General features: G+C 48.4%; 1 protein-coding gene across 8 annotated transcripts in view; it reads right to left on the reverse strand.

The window, feature by feature from the left end:
* Window positions 1-15319, reverse strand: part of TCF3 (transcription factor 3) — a 122036-nt gene extending 106717 nt beyond the window's left edge. For 4 of the 8 annotated variants that reach the window (XM_074939225.1, XM_074939224.1, XM_074939223.1 and 1 more), the window contains exons 1-3: window positions 15225-15319; window positions 11559-11660; window positions 3271-3343 (exon numbers count right to left, since the gene is read on the reverse strand). In XM_074939225.1, the coding sequence (XP_074795326.1) occupies window positions 3271-3343; window positions 11559-11633 (148 nt within the window). In that variant the 5' untranslated portion in view covers window positions 11634-11660; window positions 15225-15319. Of the gene's footprint in view, window positions 1-3270; window positions 3344-11558; window positions 11668-15224 lie in introns of those variants that run through there. The other 4 variants (XM_074939222.1, XM_074939220.1, XM_074939218.1 and 1 more) reach the window with 4 other exon arrangements.
* Between the last annotated feature and the right edge of the window lie 3078 nt (window positions 15320-18397).

Genomic DNA, 18397 nt, shown 5'->3' on the forward strand with positions numbered 1-18397 from the left:
GGTGCTAGCAGCTATAGGGAGCTATTATCTATCACGAAATTAAAGTGTGGCATGAAGGCACTCTTCCCCCTTGACACAGATCTAAATCTTCAAAGTAGCAGAGATCTCAAGGAAGACCACGACTCAGGCCTTTATGCCCAACAGTTGCACCAGTTTAATCAAAATCAGTTTTTAAAACAGATTTAGCTAGATGGATGCAAACCCCTGGGTGCATGCACTAAACAATTTACAACTGGCTTACATCAATGTAAGTTACTAAATCAATATAAGCCAGGTGTAACAATGACCAACCACACCATCCAGGGTCTTCTCTACACACAGAGACCTTGCACCAGTTCAAATGAAACCTGTTTAACTAGTACAAGGCGTGTGTGTATGTATATAGACAAGACCCTGGATGGTATGACAGGTCATTGTTACACTTCAGATTTATACACCCACCAGTATACAGTATACACACTAACATCCAAAAGCAGAACGAAAAGTCACTTAGTAACTCTTGACAGGAAAAATATACACTTCACCCTTTAAAAAGTGAGACTCTAGGCCATTCACTGCATGAAAAGCCTTCCATTAACACTGAACTGAACTGCATTTCAGAATCAAGATGCCCATTGGCAGAACTGAAGGCTCACACTAAGCCCGGAGAATGGGACAGTGGCAGCTGTGCAATCGCCTTTAATTCAATTGTATAAGATCACTCCTTGATGATTATTATGGAAAGCCCATATCAAAAACAGCGGCTTAGAGGAAGGGTAGTGTCAACTTTACCTTTCACTCACCTTGTGGGGGGGAGGGGGGCGGAGGAGATTGTACATGTTCAGGCTGACATTGGGCATCTGAGTGAAAGACGCTAGCCCACCACAGGCTATTTCCCCAGCACTCCTACTCCTTGTCATGAACTGGCCAGCTCTGCAAATCAAGTAGGCAAGCCAACAGCCAAGCAGGAAATGACTGAATGCAAGCTTGCTCTCTCACGAGCTTGTGGTGTCTCTTTTGTTGATTATTTTAGCAGCAAAGTACAAGACGTGTAAGCTGGAATGTTCACTACAGAGATCAACTTCCACCGGTGTTAAATTACACCTCTCCTTTTACTTTCTACCGAAACCTCTCTATTTCCTTAAACCCCCCACCCCCTTTCAACTGCCAATATATCCTTCCCTGTCTTTTTCATTGTCAAGGTAAAACTAAATAGCCCTGAAGCACTCGCACACCATACTGTGTTTGTCTTCATGGATCAAATTAAAACCTGTTGTGCTTTATAACAAATTAATACTTAAAAAAAACTAAACTTATTTTTAAAGTCTCTATATAGAGGAAAACGTTTGTTCAAAAAAACTGTTCAGAGATGGAGCTAAGTTCTGGAAGCCCCAAACGCTGCTGAAGTTCAGGGGCAGAAGAGCTGTGAGTGATGCCACGGGGACACCACTGGGCAATGTTTCTTCGTGTAGATTGAAAGTTTCCACACACAACAGTGCCAGCTCTGTCACCCAAAATCTCTCACTGCCTGGCTCCAGGAGCTCCTGAAACTCCAGGCCTCCCTCCATCCTGACATCCCAGTAGGAGGCAGCTCGAGAGGTGGAAAAAGCAAGACATTTGACTGCAGTATTTTCTTGCTGAGCCATTTCCAGCAGCCTGAACAATACTCATTAACAGTACTACCCAAGTCAATCACAGCGTATGCTGCCAGAGCTTCACCATCCTAGTGTGTTTTGGGGGTTTTCTTAAGAGCACTGGCACAGCCAGGTTTATAGGACTGGGACACTCCTACACATCTTGGGTGGCTTCACTTAATCAGTATTGGAACAGCTGAGATTTTAACCATCGACAAAGGCATCAGCATAGTTAAAGGGAGAAGGAATATGGAGGTAGGAGGATAAAAGGCAACAAGACCCTCCTGCATGCCACAGACTTTATTCTATAGAGCACCCATCCCATACAACTGTAACGAATGCAATATCCCTGAGCACAGAAAGCCTGTTGCAGCCACACAGCCCCAGAGTACACCAAGTATAGTGCTGGGAGTATTTTATTTTAATACTGAATTAAGAAGCCTCTCCCAGTTAGTGCCAACATTTCAGACATGGAAAGCTGACTCCCACAGAATTATAGGACTGGAAGGGCCCTAGAGAGGTCACCTAGTTCAGTCCCCTGCACTCATGGCAGGACTCAGTATTATCTAGACCATTCCTGGCAGGCGTTTGTCTAACCTGCTCTTAAAAATCTCCAATGAAGGAGATTCCACAACCTCCCTGGGCAATTTATTCTAGTGCTTCACCACCCTGACAGCTAGGAATTTTTTCCCTAATGTCCAACCTAAATCTCCCTTGCTGCAATTTAAGCCCCATTGCTTCTTGTCCTGTCCTCAGAGGTTAAGGACAACAGGTTTTTCCCCTCCTCCTTGTAACAACCTTTTATGTACTTGAAAACTGTTCAGTCCCCTCTCAGTGTTCTCTTTTCCAAACTAAACAAACGCAATTTTTTCAATCTTCCCTCAACAGTCGAAAAAGTTAAGCTCCATGAGGGATTACCTAAGGTGTTTAGGAGCACAAACCCCAGTGTCTTTAAATGAACCTGCATTCCTAAATCCCCTTGATGTTTTTGAAAACTCTCCCCCATCCTCCCAAACTCAGTATTTAGGCACTTACATAAATGGCCTGATTTTCAAAATTGCCAAGCACCCAGCAGGTGTTCAGTGCTTCTGAAAACCGGGGGTCAGACCCTCAGCTGGTGGAAGTTATTCCAAGCATTTATTTAGGTCCCTAAATATTGAGATAGGAGCCTACCTTTAGGGCCAAGATTTTCAAAACTGGGTATCCAAACTACTGAAGTATACCAGCCCCAGAAGGCCATCACTGCCATGCTACTGGAGGTGAATGGGCAAGGGTGACTCTGAACGGGTACTTGTACCATCTACTGAAATATAACAAAAGGGTCTGGGATTGTCAAAGGGGCTGAAGGGAGTCCAACACCCAAATCCCATTGGAATTCAAACTCCCTTCGGCCTCTTTGAAAGCCACAACCAAGAGAATTAACCTTCTAGCTATTCATGGAGTTTCACCTCAGTTACACAACAGCAAAGGATTCCCGGACACGCACACACGAGGGATTATGGAATTAACATTGGTACTCAGAGCAGTAGCAGCACAATAGAACCATGAAAATACATTAAAGAGCATCCACGAAACTGACAACTCCCTTTGCTTTGGAGCTTTGGGTTTGTTTTTAACTCTGAAAAGAGGCATTAAGAAGGGGAAAAGACGACAATACCTGATCCGCCAAACTGCGTGCTCGCTAGCGTCGTGGGTCTGTTTTTTCCATTAGCCACTGGCAGGGGGAACATCTAGAAAAACAGGAAGATGAGAGAGAGGGAGAAAGAAGAGAGATTTCAATACATTAGCTTTGCTGTGCTGTGGTAAGGGAGGGACGAGAAAGAAATAAAAGTACTGGGAGTGCAGAAATCTTTCCAACTGCTTTCTCAGCTGATCGATATAGTAGGGAAGAAAGAGAGTGTGTGTTCCAACTCTGAGCTGGTACCTGTCTATTCCCGAGCAAGTAAACTTTTGTGTACACAAACCTTCCAATTTCTTTCTCAAGAAAAAGCAGCTTCTGGGATATTTCTCATCTGCACTGGAGAAGAGAGGTTTCCTCTTCCCACCCCTGTGCTTAAGGCTCATTACTTCTTTCCCACATTATTACAGGAGGCAAAAAAAATCTAGGAAGATCACAAGGCCACAAAGTATTTATTCATTCCCTTATCAATAAATTAGGGTAAAGGACGTAGTACCCATTCTCCATCTAAACAGAGGTTCACCCCACTCCCTCCCACAAATTAAATTACACACGAAGACCTGGTTTATTTCCTCTTTCCCCGCTCCTTATTTGGTGCTATCCTCTATCCTAGAAAGACATTAGGTTAGCAGCTACCATAGTGACTCGAGCTGGAGAGGACACTGATGACTAAGCTACACATTTATTTGCTGCTCACCTTCAGTGCACCACAACCTTATTTACGACTCCAGAAGATTCTCCTCCCCCCTCCTTCCCCAGTCCCTCTTCTTTTGGGGGCCAAATGTGAACATCAAATAGCCATCCACTTTCCCTTTCCACCCAGAAACACTGCACCAGTGTAAATAAGCCAAGGTAGTGGACATTCTGCAAGAATCTGTAGGCAGATAAGTCTGTCTGATTCCAACATTATGTAACACATGCTAACACATGATCAGAAAGATTAATGTGCTTTACAGTATCTGTCATTTTAGCTACCTGTTTGCTACACTGTTACTGGTACAATTTATAGCTAATCTCCCTCTGCCAGAGAGCTTCCTCAAAAATACTGCATACCTAGTCAGCTAACATGGACAAATATTTTTAAAATAAACTGGGTGGGTTTCAAAAATTTGTTGTTTAAAAACGTATATGCACCTGCCTGCAGCAGAAAAGAAAACATTCATTGAGCTTTGGCCAGTAAAACAACTGGTGGGGAAATGCTTAGTAAATTAACATTTTTAAATGTTTTTTAATATTAAACTCAGACATTTCCACCATCAAATCATTTACATTATTTTTAGCTTCATAATGTTTGAATAACTCAAAGTTATAATACTTTAAGGATTAAACAATTTAATAACACTAAGAGAGAAATGCAGCATTTCATACCCTGACATATTTGATGCTTTCTTGTGACCAGGAAGTGTTCCTTCACACAGTTGTCTGCTCAGCTTTGGTTACTAATCTCAAAAATACAGGAGTATGTGGGGGAGATTTTTCAAAGGCAGAAAGACCAATTAGCCAATCAACTTCCATTGAAAAGCCATGGAATTTGGGTGCCCAACTCCCATACATACTTGTGAAAATATGTATGTATGTGTGCGCAAGCATGGACACATCCAACTAAAAAAAATATCTAAACAAAAGGCTGACAAGATACTTAGTTTTCAGTGCTAGTAAAGAAATTCCTTAGAGCAACAGCAATGTTAGTTTATATAGAGTGTTTTTGTAGCCATGCTGGTCCTAGGATATTAGAGACAAGGTGGATGAGGTAATATCTTCTAGGTCCAATAAAAGATATTATCTCACCCAGCCTGTCAGTTTAGAGAGAGAGAGAGATTTTTAAAATAAGGGATACTAAAATGATATTGTTAGAAATTCACTTCATTAGCCCAGGAAGACAGCAAGGGACATTGCCTTACTCCCTCCCCCGGAGACAGGAGAAATGTTACTTTAACTGAAATGGTCAGTAATCTTCATTTCCAAGAACTGCAAAGAAGTTCTCTGGGTTCTTTTTTTTGGGGGTGGGGAGCCCTTGAATTTATTGGTATCGAGCATCGATTTGTAGTTAAGCCACAGTTTGCTTATTTTTCATAAGCATTTCTGCTTAATTGCTGATGCAACAACAAAAAACCCACAAGGTTAGAGTGAAAACACCAATGGAGAAAATGTCTAGTTTTGTTCCATTGTGCAAATACACATTTTCTCTTCTACTTCTGCAAAACGGGTCTCCCCCCAGCACCACTATTTCTGGCAATCCCCAACACGCCCACACACTGAACACATATGAATGAGGGATGCCTTCCCACCTCTTGCCTTCATCTTCCTTAGTCTGTTTTGAAAGATACTGTCAGTGGGAGTCTGAAGTAACCCTTTCCTGCTCTCATTACCATAGGAATCAAAGAACTATCACTCATCAAAGGAAGCTGAGACTTTAAAGCATCACAACATTTGATAAATAAGGAACCGCACACTAATGTTACTTCAATATGAATTTACAAGCCATATATTATAGATAAAATGCAGGAAATATAATGCTTATACTGTCAACTTCTGTTTTTCAACAGTGAAGTGGGTTTAAAATCACACTGCTATGCTTCATTTAAGGGCACAGCGTAAATCAGATTAAGAGTGTCCTCTGCCTTTGTTAGTTTGTATCACTCAACAGCAAAATCTAAGTTCACCCACCCACTGTGAATTTCCCTTTTATTTTTAAATGTTACTTTAAAAATAAAATATTTAGATGGAAAAAACAGTATGCAATGGAAGGGCCTAATTATCAAGCTTTTCCAATTTTGTAATTGGTTCATTACTTGTTCTTTGTTGGATTTGAACTACATAGGTTTAATGGTGTTATGTAAAATCCCGTCTTAAATTTCTGTACACAGTATTGCACAGATGCCTTCAGTCTCTTTGACAGATGACAACTACTTAAAGGTTATCCCCACAGATATCAGTGTCATTCTTGGATCCAATAAAAAACAAATCCAAACCAAGTGGGGAAAAAAAATACAGCGATATATTTTAATGGATGGTTACATCTAAGATACCAGCAATGTTCTAAGAGGTAAGCTTATAAGTTCATTTGTCCAGTCACTTATTTTATATGTAGGGCCCTACCAAATTCAGTCATAAGATTTTAAAAATCGTAAATTTCATGATTTCAGCTATTTAAATCTGAAATTTCATGGTATTGTAATTGTAGGGGTCCTGACGCAAAAAGGAGTCGGGGGGGGTGGGGGTTGTCCGCAAGGTTATTGTAGGGGAGGTTGCACTACTGTTACCCTTACTTCTGCACTGCTGCTGTCAGCAGCGCTGCCTTCAGAGCTGAGCAGCGGGAGAGTGGCAACTGCTTGCCAGGAGCCCAGCTCAGAGCTGCGCCCTCAGTCAGCACCCGACACTCTCCGGCCACCCAGTTCTGAAGGCAGCAGGGCAGAAATAAGGGTGGCATGGTATGGTATTGCCACCCTTACTTCTGCGCTGCTGCTGGCCAGGCGCTGCCTTCAGAGCTGGGCACCTGGCCAACAGCCACCGCTCTCTGGCCACCCAGCTCTGAAATCAGCACAGAAGTAAGGGTGGCAATACTGCCACCCCCCTAAAATAACCTTGCGATCCCCCTGCAACTCCCTTTTGGGTCAGGACCCCCAATTTGAGAAACCCTGGTCTCCCGCATGAAATCTGTAGAGTATAGGGTAAAAGCACACAAAAGGCCAGATTTCATGGTGGGAGACGAGATTTCACGGTCCGTGACGTGTTTTTCATGGCTGTGAATTTGATAGGGCCCTATTTATATGTTTATTAGCTGACAGATTTCAGTGATTTTACAGCCATTGCAGCCTATGGAGTTAATATATATTTTGAAAAATCAATTAATTTCTTTTAGGAACACTTTACCCAGACTTAATTTATTTTATTTTAAGTGAATTTTTCACCTGCTCAGACTATAACAAAGCAGCCATTAGTTATGTAGCTGCTACTCATGCATACTAAGTCCATTAAAAATATTCTATTTACTGCTATTAAAGAGCAATTCATTACGACATAGCAGGCCTTTAGTTCATAAGGTAAGTCTCAAATTAATAAAAAAGTTAAACCTGAAAGCTATTTTGGAGCACATAAAATATCCAACCATTAACTTCCTTTCTATTAGGAGGGAATAGAGGGGATTCCACTTAACAAAATTAGCAAAGGCATAAGTGTTGTTTTAAGCAAAACCCTCCCAATTAAGGCTTTGTTTGCCTTCTTAAACGTAAAGTGAACTTTATTACAATTCTATTCTAAACAAAAAGCAGTTTTTATCATGGAAATGCAGGCACTCTGCCTTCGCTACAGTGAGACACATGGCACTGCTTTAACAACACTTAGTGTTTTAACTCTAGGAAGTAGTTGAAGCTAAGTTTTAAGGAGCTCCAGACAAAAAAGTCTACCCATGCAAAACTAGCCAGGTAATTGTTACTTAGCTTTAGGAAGGTTGGACATAACTCTGCCTTGCACACAAAGTTTTACTCCTCACGGGGTGGCTGAATCCATGTGGTTCAGCATTTAATACAGAGTGCTCTCTTCCAGATGGAATTGTTTTTACGGTCTATGGTAAAGTCCTGTCCACACAGCAACTTACGACATATAGTACTTGGTATCCGCACACCATATGGTTAATACTCTATTAACAGTGGCAGCTAACAGCATTTCGCCCTGCCAGAGGCTTAGACTGGCACTCAGCCGCCTCCACATATCTGGTTTGGCACACTTCTGCAGCACAGACAAGACCCCTAACCATGCCTGTGTAATTGTTTGGCTGCTGCTTCTTTGTCCCAGCTCTCATCGCGCTAGGACACCCCAGACTACGCCGCACCAGAGGCTTGGTGCTTCCACCGCTCTGCGTGTGCACCCTCAAGGACTATTTCCCTACTAAGGCATCATGGGATAGCTTCCCAAATTTTCCCAGAATGCCCTGAGACAAGTGCAGTTAGGCAGCATGGAGATCCATGGACACACACAGTTGTGATGGCTGCTTGTCTGAATAAAGCTGTATGGCGTGAACGACAGCAAGTTAAAGTGACAAGCCACAAGCTAGATTACAAAAGTCCTGGCTGTGACTGCAGCCTAACTATGGCTGAAGCCCCTTCTGAAGAAGGCAAGTACATGAAGCCTCAGAAATGCCAAGCCACAAGTTGAACTATCATTAAAATTATAGTCTAATAAGGAAAATTAAATTTAATACTTTGAACCAATACTCAAAATTTTTCTGGGATGCCTTCTCCCCGATTTGTGATCCCCTTCTGGCCCGCTGCCACGAATGCGGCAGTAAAAGCAAGCTTACAAATTCACTTGTATTTTGAGGCACTGAGCTCAGAGGCACTTGTAAAGAACTCTGATCTGCACACCCCAAAGCAGTTATCAGTCTACAGGCCTGTGAGTTTGGTCTGGAGTTATAACTTCAGACCACTTAAATAGACATTACAACACTTTTTGCTTTTCACCGTTTACTGGCAAGTTACTTTGGTAGAAAGCTTTGGATGGGTGTTTTTGCAGTTTAATACATACCTAATTTTCTCTCTTTTTTTTGGTGGTCTAAATCCTTCTCCCCAGGATAGGAGAGTTTACCTTATTTACAGTATTTTTCACAGACTAGGCTGCCCTCATATACACAACCACTAGTGACAGAAAATTCACCCAATTGGGTGGCAAACACAGCTCAGAGCTGGTCCAGAAATCGCTTCAGGGTGGTATGCATCTTTCCTAGAAAAACGGATTGAAAGCACTGGTCTAAACAGATGCTGCTGAACCACAAAGTCCTGGCCTCAATAGTTTTCACTCCTTTATCCTACTCTGACACAGATCACCGGGACACCTTTTCATTCCTGCTTATTCAGAGATGAAGGAGGGGAAAAAAACCCCAAGAGATCCAGACCATGAGACAAATAAGTTACATTCCAGTTACAAGACATGTGAGCACTCTGCAATACTCCAAAGATTTAACCACGTAACTTCTGTACTATGCTTAACAAGTATCAGTATGAACATTATCTACTAGCTAGTGAATTTTATTGTAGGTTTTTTAATTCTCATTCTTAGTGGGATATTTATTATTTTTAGAGACTTCTTTAGGCAAAAAAGTATGTTCATGTCTGAGTGCGGATGGACACAACAGGCCAAATTCCAAAACTCACTAACCGATTCCCACTGACTTGACAATGCAGGATCAGGCCTAATTTGTTATGGAGATAACCCAACCCATTCCCAGAAACAGAGCTATGCAGGAAACTGTCTCAGGCCCCAATCCTGCAAGCCACAGACCCTAGTGCTCACATGGAGCCCCACTGACATCAAAGGTCTGCACGCCTGCAGCTACCTGCTCAAGTGTCATATGGACACAATGCTCCAAATTCCAGTCTCACACTGGATTGGCTCTGGTACAGTGACTTCAACAGTTACACATCTGCACTAATTTAAGAGAACAGGAATTTTACCCAATTTATTAAATCTTAGCTCCATATCAAAGTCTGGGCCCAGGGAGAGTTTTAGAATACAAAAGGGAAATGTGTTATTATAATGGCCCCAAACAATTACAGGAGTTGCAAATAAGGATATTTTCAAATTTGCTATAAACTAAGTTGCAAATAGTGGTTGGGAATTCTTTTTGGAAAGGAAGGAAGAGAAATAAGAAATTGTCCAATCTTGAACTAGATTAGGGATATTGCAGTTCAAAACTTGGATCTCTCATACATACAAGCGAGCAGTGAATTCCAGTACACCTGCCAAAGGGAACAGAGACCTCTAAAGTGAGGGAGAAAAGAAGTTGCTCACCCTTCCCCAATGAACCCTAAACATATTTGTATTTTTGAGGTATAGCGTCGTCACAGCTCCCCTAGCAACTGTAAAAGATATTACCGTTACTTTTTGATTAGATCAACCTCCCATCAGCTGTAGGTGGCTGAGAGAAGTTCATCTTGTCCCACCACCATGGGAATTCTCATACAGGTTAAGAAGAGAACACGTCATAAGAATACATGTGGATACATAGGATGCCTGTGCAATTTGGAGCTTCTTACTGATTTCTTAGAATAGAGCTAACTTGCAGCAGTTTTCTTATCTATGTCGTATCTTTGTGCTGGGATCCAGAAGAGATGCAGTGTGTTAACACAGATTATAAAGGAAATAAGGGGCAAGGAATTGTGACCATGCTCCTTTGTTTTGTACCCCAACGGGAAGAAAAATCAACACAAAGGCATCACTGACAAATAACTAAGTATACCCAGAACAACCCAGAAGAATAATGTCTTCATTGCTATTTAACGGTTATTCCTTTCCGTGGAGCTGTGTTTTTCCAATTTGTATGGTAGGTTTGCTTATCTACAAAGCAAGACATGCCATATGTCATTAGGGTACAGCACATGACAGAGGAACCGAGCTGGAGTTCGCGTTCAAAACAGTAACTTTTTCTTTCCACGGGTCACCCACCAATTACAATCAAACATCACATATAGGCCCTGATCCTGCAAACACTTACACATGCACTTGTCTTTACACACCTGAGTAGTACCATTAACTTCAATGGCACAATTCCCATGTGTAAAGCTAAGCATATTTGTGTATTTACAGGGTTGCAGCCTTTGGTTGCTACTACTAAAAGTGACCCCAAAAAAGCACGTACATTCTCTGGGTAACTTCTTAGCCACGATTACTTTATTTTTAATGACAGCCTCAAAATTTTACTGTAGAGCTTTGAGGGGTTTTCTGGGCAAGGAATAGGGGTACAGGAGTACATAATCTCTGTGAAAATAGATATAGAACTGCTCCACAAAATTGCAAACTGACATAGAATAATCTGGAAGGACACGTATTCAACAATTTGGATCTGGGAAGAGGAAAAACACAGCCTGATGAATTAACTGTTAAGCAAAGTCACATCCTTGCATCGGTTACATAGCCAAAGCTTCAGAAGTCATATCCAGCACATTTTGCTATGAACATTTAAACAGAGCAGACTAATGTTTTCTGCTTCCACAGAACTTCCCCACCCAAAGATCACCATGTGCTCACTGCAAGGAAAGTCTTTACTCCGTGCTGACCAGGGTCCCCCACTGCTTAACTTGAAGGGGGGAAAAAAAAAGAAAAAAAAAGAACTAAGCTGCAGTGCACAAAACGTATCTGAAACCCATCATCTCCAATTTACCTCACTTTTCAGGCTCACATTCTCCCCCGCCTATTCTTCTAGATCTCAGGAACACTGGAAACAAATGAAGCTACTGTCCCTTTAAAGGCCCCCCTCAAAGGAGCTTGCTTACCATACTGAAGTCCAGCAGGTCACTGAGTTCTTTGTCTGTCCCAACTGCAGCCATTCTCTGCTGCTGCTGATTCATACTCCCACAGACTCAACAGTGGCAGTCCTAAAGAAAACCATGGGGGAGGGGAAGAGATTTTAATGACTAGAGCAAACTACCCACCCCACTGATGAATATTTAAAAAAAAAAATCCCTTGCAAATGCCCAGCTTCCAACTTCTGCGCCTCAGAATACAGTGAAAGTCCTCACATGGCACCCAGAGGCAGGAACAAGCCTTCTATTGACCAGACACACTTGTATGTTTGTTTTTTGCTGCCAATTCCACTAATTCAGACCAATTCTGCTGCTCCTGGCATGCAGCAAATGAAAAAAAAAGTCAACTCATTTATCAAAGGGTTCAGGCAAGTTATCATTCAGGCTCTTGGCGGGTTTGGGCTTTTTACCCCCTCTGTTTGTGGGAGTTCCCCTCCCACTTGTTTTTGTCTATTTCTCTTTAAAGTTTAAAAAGGGCCTGATTTCATGCCCGCCCCCACTCCAGGGTGCAGAGCTCCCATTTTATTTTGATTGGAGCTACGGCTGCTTGGCAACTCTGAAAATCTAGCCCTTAGGTAACAAGAATTACCTACAAAAAGGCAATAAACTCCCCACAAAAGATGGAGAAAATAAAGTTAAATAATAATTATTTTCACCTTCAAAGAGCTTTCCAAAAATAAAACCCTCAAAACAATCTTGCAAAGTAGGTAAATACTGTTCTGACCAATTTTACAGATTGTTTTTTAAAGGAAGATAGCCAGACAGATCAAACCCATCACGTCAGGAAAATATTTCTTCAGGAGTAGAAATGGAGGTAGGGGATGGGATAAAGAATTCACTCTTCTTCCTCTTTAAAACTCAGTTATAGCTATCAAGTGCAGCTAGACAATAATTTAACTCATTCATCACAAGTTTAATATTTTTATACACATACAAAACTCTGTATTCCAAAATATTCCGAGGAAACACTGGCTCATCCATTACATTTCAGTGAGGTTTAAAAAATAAATATGCTGAAATCGATCCAGCACATACAAGACCTCTGCCACTATTAAAAAAAAAAGCCAAGGAATTTTTGTTTTTTTAAAACCTGTCTTTGTGTCATCAGTGCATCCGGCAATTATTTTTAAAGCAACTTTGAAAAACATTCTCCCTTTCCCTCTGCCCAGTGGGTACTGAAAGAACAGCCCTCCTCAGGCAGGAGTCCCCAGAGAAGCAAGTCAAAAACAAGACCTGGAGGGCTGGGTGTGAAGGGGTCCTGCTCAACCAAACCCCCAAACCCCAACTCTCGCCTAAGAAGCCCCAGACAACTGCAATTCTCTGAGGGAGCTGGGAGCAACAGACAGGGTTTTATTAAGTTCGCAGAGGCAACTTATACAATATGCCCACCAAAAGAAATGAAATCTGTACTTTTAAAACCCTCCTAGCCTTTAAAAAGAAAAGCCAGTGTCCTGTAAAGCAAAAACCCTGCCCTGATCATGTAACAGAGGAAGGCTGGGGCTGTTTTTGTTTGGTTTGGTTTAAAAAAAAAAAACAACAACAAAACTTGAATGTGCGAGAACGACCAAAAGTGTGCATCGTGCAAAACGTTTTTAATGGCTTTTTCAGGGCTGAGCCATGAGCGTTGGGGGAAGGGAAGAGGGGCTAACAAGTGAACAGGATTCGTGTTTCCCTCCCCCAACCTCCAAGCAGCAGCCAGTGCAAACTGCAGGCGGGCGGCGGGGAGGCCTCTGCCTTTGAAGCAAATGGAGCTGCTGGAGAGTGTTATTTTTCAATCTGAAATCATTCACAGCAGTTTTCCCGCTGCATGCCAGCGGAGAAGCCCTTTTCCCGAGTTAACACACAGCAGATGTTCCCCTATTACCCCTCGCCCCACGCACTTCAACCTGAGACTTTCGAGTTTCTTCCACCAGAGCCGAGGTGCACCTTATTGCCTTTGGACAAAGGCTCCTCCGCCCCCAGCTCTCGCTCCTCTCCTCCCCCACCCCCTCCCTCCTCCCTCTCCAAAAGCGCTTTCCCAAACTCCAGACAGGGCCTACCAAGCGCCTGCTGCTCGCCCGCAATGCAGCATGCAGAGACAGCCCGCCCGCCCCGACCCGACCCCGGTCCCCCACGCACACGGCCCCCGGGGAGGCGACGGCAGAAAGGGGCACAAAGGGAAGAGCTGCCTTCCCCGGTGCACTTCCAAGCAAAAGTTTGCCAACTACGGGCGCGCGCACTCCGACGGCAGGATAAACAAAACCCCGCGGCAGCAGGGGCCCTGCACGGTCCACACCGGCCTGTGGAGATGGACCAAAGATTTAACGCGAAGATTCACTCTATGCCCCCCCCCCCCACACACACACACACAGACACACACACACAACTTTCCCATCGTGGTTTGGGGCGGGAGGGGGAGATCATGTTCTCACTCCAAGCTCTTTAAACTTGGCTGGGAGAGGGGAACAATGAACCTTCTTCCAGCCAGCTGCTCTTCCAGACCCTCGTCTTCACAATACTCCCCCCCCCCCCCCCGAATTTAAACACGAAAAATGCACAAGAGCCTAGAGAGTTATTCCACTTACTATCACCCCCTCCAAACTTTTATCCTTTGCTGGGTAAACACCCTACAGAGCCAGGAGGAAGTTTGCAGCAGTCCAACTGGAGGGGAGGGGGAATTGTGGCCACTGGAAAGCAGCCCCCCCACCCCACACACCCCACTTCTGCCAGGCCCTTCACTCACCCAGCGACGCTGGGCTGAAGTTCACAACAGCTCCTGAGCGAGGGGGAACAATAAGCCCGTGGGTAGCAGCGGCCTTTAGAGGGGTGTTGTGGGGATGGGATTGGAGAGGAGCCCCCCCCGAAGCCAGCTCCACGCACGGCCCCCCCCCCGCACCCCACATACCCTCAATACAAATCTAGCCTGCAGCCCCAGGATGGGGTCAATCCGCTCCGTGCAACAGCAGCCTGGAAGAGGGGTGTCGTCCCCCCCAAACCAAACAGCCCCCTCGACAGGGCCCACGGGGCTTTGTTCCCCCCCCCCCAAAACTCGGCCAGTTGCTTCCCGACCAGGGGGACCTGGAAATGCGGCGGGGGAAAGTGAAGGAAGAAAAAAAAGGGGGGGGGGGACAGTGAACTCCCCCCCCCCAAAACCAGCTTTTCCCCTGAGGCTGCCCAGAAGGATCCGAGACGAAGTTCCAGCAGTGCCGGGGGGGGCGCACACACGCTAAGCTCCATGGACACAGACCTGGAGGGGGGGGGCAGAAAGGAAGCCCCCCCCCCGGAGCGGAGCAGAAGTTTGCATGAGTCCCGGCGCGTGTGTGGAGCAGGGACAATAAACTCCATGCAGCAGGGACCCGGGGGGGGGGGGGAGAGAAGAGATAGGAAGAGCCCCCCCCATATACCAACCCTCTAAATCCGCCCCACAAGGCAGGCAACGCGCCCGCCCCCCCCCCCCGAGAAGGGGGGTTTTGCGCTTCGGGGGAGAGGGGCTCCCTACCGCAGAGGCCGGGGGGAGGGGGGTGGGACGCCCCCCCCGGCTGAAGTTTGCAGCAGTTCTGCTGGGGGCGGCCGGGCACCGAACTCCCCGCAGCAGGGGCCGGGCGGGGGGGGGGGGGAAGGGGCCACCCCAAATCCCCCCCCCCCAAGGATTTTTACCTGCTCAGGAAGAAGCGCATCCGAGGGGGGAGGGGAAGGGAGCCCCCCCGGGCGCTGCCGCCGCCGGCGGCCCCCGGACAAAGCGGCTGCTGCCCCCGCGCCGGCTGCCTGGGGCCCGCGGCGCCCCGCTCCCGTCCCGCCCGGAGCCCGCCGCGGGCTCTATTGTTCTCGCCCGGCGGCCGGCGGACGCGCTCGCTCCGCATGGGCCGCGCGGCTCCTAGCGCCGCTGCCGCTGCTGCTGCTGCTGCCGCCGGCTCCTCATCGTCCCCCCGCGGCGCGGGCGGCTGCTGGCGCTGGGGCGGCCGCGGACCTGGGAGCCCCCCCGCCCCGCCTGCACATCGGGGCTGCTGCTGCTGCTGCCGCTGCGGGTGCGGGTGCCGGGCGCCGCCTCCCCCCGCCGTATCCTTCCGCCGCGGGCCAGCTGCGCCGCGCGCGGGGGGGGCGGGGCGGGGCGGGGCCGGGCCGGGCGAGGGGCCGTCCCGCCCCGCTCCGCCCCGCTCCCTCAGGCCGCCGGGCCCGGAGCCCCGCTGTCACCCCTCCTCCTCCTGCCCCTTCTCCCCTGCCAACCCCTCCGCCCCCTGCCTTCTATTCCTGCCCCCTCCCCAACCCCTCCTGCCCCTTCTCTCCTGCCCCCTACCAAACTCCCCCTCCTGCTCCTTCTCCCCTCCCCCTTGCCAACCCCCCCGACCCTTCTCTCCTGCCCCCTTCCAACTCCCCCGACCCTTCTCTCCTGACCCCTGCCAACCCCCCATGCCCCCTTTCTTCTATTCCTACCCCCCTGCCCCTTCTCCCCTGCCAACCACCCTCCTGCCCCCTCTCTTCTATTCCTGCCCCCTCCCTAACCCCTCTTGCCCCTTCTCTTCTGCCCCCTACCAAACTCCCCCTCCTGCCCCTTCTCCCCTGCCCACCCCCCTCCTGCCCCTGCCAACGCCCCCTCCCGCCCCCTTTCTTCTATTCCTGTCCCCTCCCGTCCACTCCCGCCCGCCCCCATCAAACCCCCCTCCTGTCCCTTCTCTCCTGCCAACCCCCCTTCCTGCCCCCTTTTTTCTATTCCTGCTCCCCCTCCTGCCCCTTCCCTCCTGCCCTCTACCCAACCCCTCCCCCGGCCCCTTGCCCCCTTTCTTCTATTCCTGTCCCCTCCCCCAACCCCTCCCCCTTCTCTCCTGCCCGCCACCCCTACCAAATCCCCCCTCCTCTCCTGCCCCCTGCCAACCCTCCCTCCTGCCCCCTCAAACCCCTCCCCCTCCTCTCCTGCCCCCTTTTTTCTATTCCTGCCCCCACCAACCCCCCCCCGCCCCTTCTCTCCTGCCCCCTGCCCCCTTTCTTCTATTCCTGGCCCCTACCAAACCGCTCCTGCCCCCTACCAACCCCCCACCCCTTCTTTCCTGCCCCCTACCAACCCCCCCTGCCCCTTCTCTCGTGCCCCCTTTTTTCTATTCCTGCCCCCTACCAAACCCCTCCTGCCCCTTCTTTCTTGCCCCCTTCTATTCCTGCCCCTGCCTTCTATTCCTGCCCCTCCCCTTCCTCTTCTCCTGCCCCCTTTCTTCTATTCTTGCCCCGCTCCTGCCCCTTCTCTCCTGCCCCTCCCCCTTTCTTCTATTCCTTCCTCTCCTGCCCGTCGCCCTCGCCCTCCTTTCTTCTATTCCTGCCCTCTGCCCCTCCCCCTTTCTTCTATTCCTGCCCCCTTCCCCCCTCCTGCTCCCTGCCCTTCCCCCTCCTGCCCACCTCCTGCCCTTCTCTCCTCTTCCTCTCCTCCTGCCCCTTCTCTCCTGCCCCCCTTCTTCTATTCCTGCCCCTTCTCTTCTCCCCCCTTCTATTCCTGCCCCCTGCCCTTTCCCCTTTCGTTTCTTTCCCTCTCCTCTCCTGTCTCCCTCTTCTTTTCTACTCTGTTCTTTTCCCCACTTTGCTATCCCTTCTCCTGTCCCTTTCTGTTCTCGCCCCCCCACACCCTCCTGCCCTTTTTCTCTTTCTTTCCTCCCTCTTCTCTAGTTTCCTCTCTTCTTTTTCTCTCTTTCCATTTGCCCGCCGCCATACACGCTTTAGAGTTTGTACAAATTATGCCCCCCCTCGCACTCAGAGATGCCCCCCCCCAGTGGGAGTTTTGTAGCTTTTCACTTGTGAGGCGGCAGCTAGGGGAAAGGTGGGGGGTGAGTTGGGGAAAGCGGAGTGTCCCTGGGGGGCAGGGGCAAAGAGAGTGGAGGGGTTGGGGGAAATGGGGGTCCGTGAGACGTTGGAAGGAGGAGAGGCTGGGAGGGGTTTGGGGGGCTGCTGAGAGTAGCAACAGGTGAAGGGAGAAGGTGGCTGTTTGGACAGCGGGATTTGGGGGATGGGGAGGAGCAGACTGGGGGAAGGGATGCTAGGGAGGGGTGAAAGAAGGGGGGGTTGCTGTGGGGGGAGGGATGGAGGACGGCTGGGGAGGAGACTGGGAAAAGCTGGGGGGAAGGGAGGGATGCAGGGGTGGGTGGAGAGAGGGTGGCATGAGGGGGTAGGGATGGGGGAAGGGAGGAGAGGGGGCAGGGATGCAAGGAGGGGGGTTGGGGGAAGGATGGTTGAGGCACTGGACTGGGAGCCAGGAGAGCAGGGCTCAATGGTTGGCTCTGCTACAGATTTCCTTGGTGGCCCTGGGCCTGTGCCTTGGCCTGGCTGCAGCTCCGTGCCCCTCGCTGGCAGCCACCCTGCCCCTCCAGTGGGGTGTGGGGGGCCCAGATACCAGGGTGATGGGAGCCCAGATACCAGGGTGGGAGGGGGCTGGTAGGATGCGGGGAGCACAGGAGCTTGGAGGGGGGGGAGGAGCAAAGGGGGCGGGGCTAGGAGGAGCAGAGCGTGGGTGGGTGGGGCTAGGAGGAGCGGAGGGGGACTATGTTTCCTGGCGGAGGGGGACGCGGGGCGCAGAGTGCCGGCCAGGCAGGGGGCGGTGGCAGCAACATGACGAAATGGGAGCACCGGGAGATGGAATGATAAGGCCGCAGGGCATCGTCCAACGGGAGGGCCAAGCGGCAGCGAGTGGCAGGCGACTCGGCCAACCAGAGTCCGGCCCCGCCCCCTGCAAGCCCGTCGCCCACAGAGCAGGGAGGCTGGACTGTGCGAAGCCAGAGGCAGCTGCTTTGGGCTTTGCTTTGCGTCTCCCGCCCGCACCCTCCCTGCTCTGCCAGGGGCTCCCCCAGCAGCGGGGT

The sequence above is a fragment of the Natator depressus genome, chromosome 25 (assembly GCF_965152275.1).
Source record: "Natator depressus isolate rNatDep1 chromosome 25, rNatDep2.hap1, whole genome shotgun sequence".
NCBI classification, from domain to species: domain Eukaryota; kingdom Metazoa; phylum Chordata; order Testudines; family Cheloniidae; genus Natator; species Natator depressus.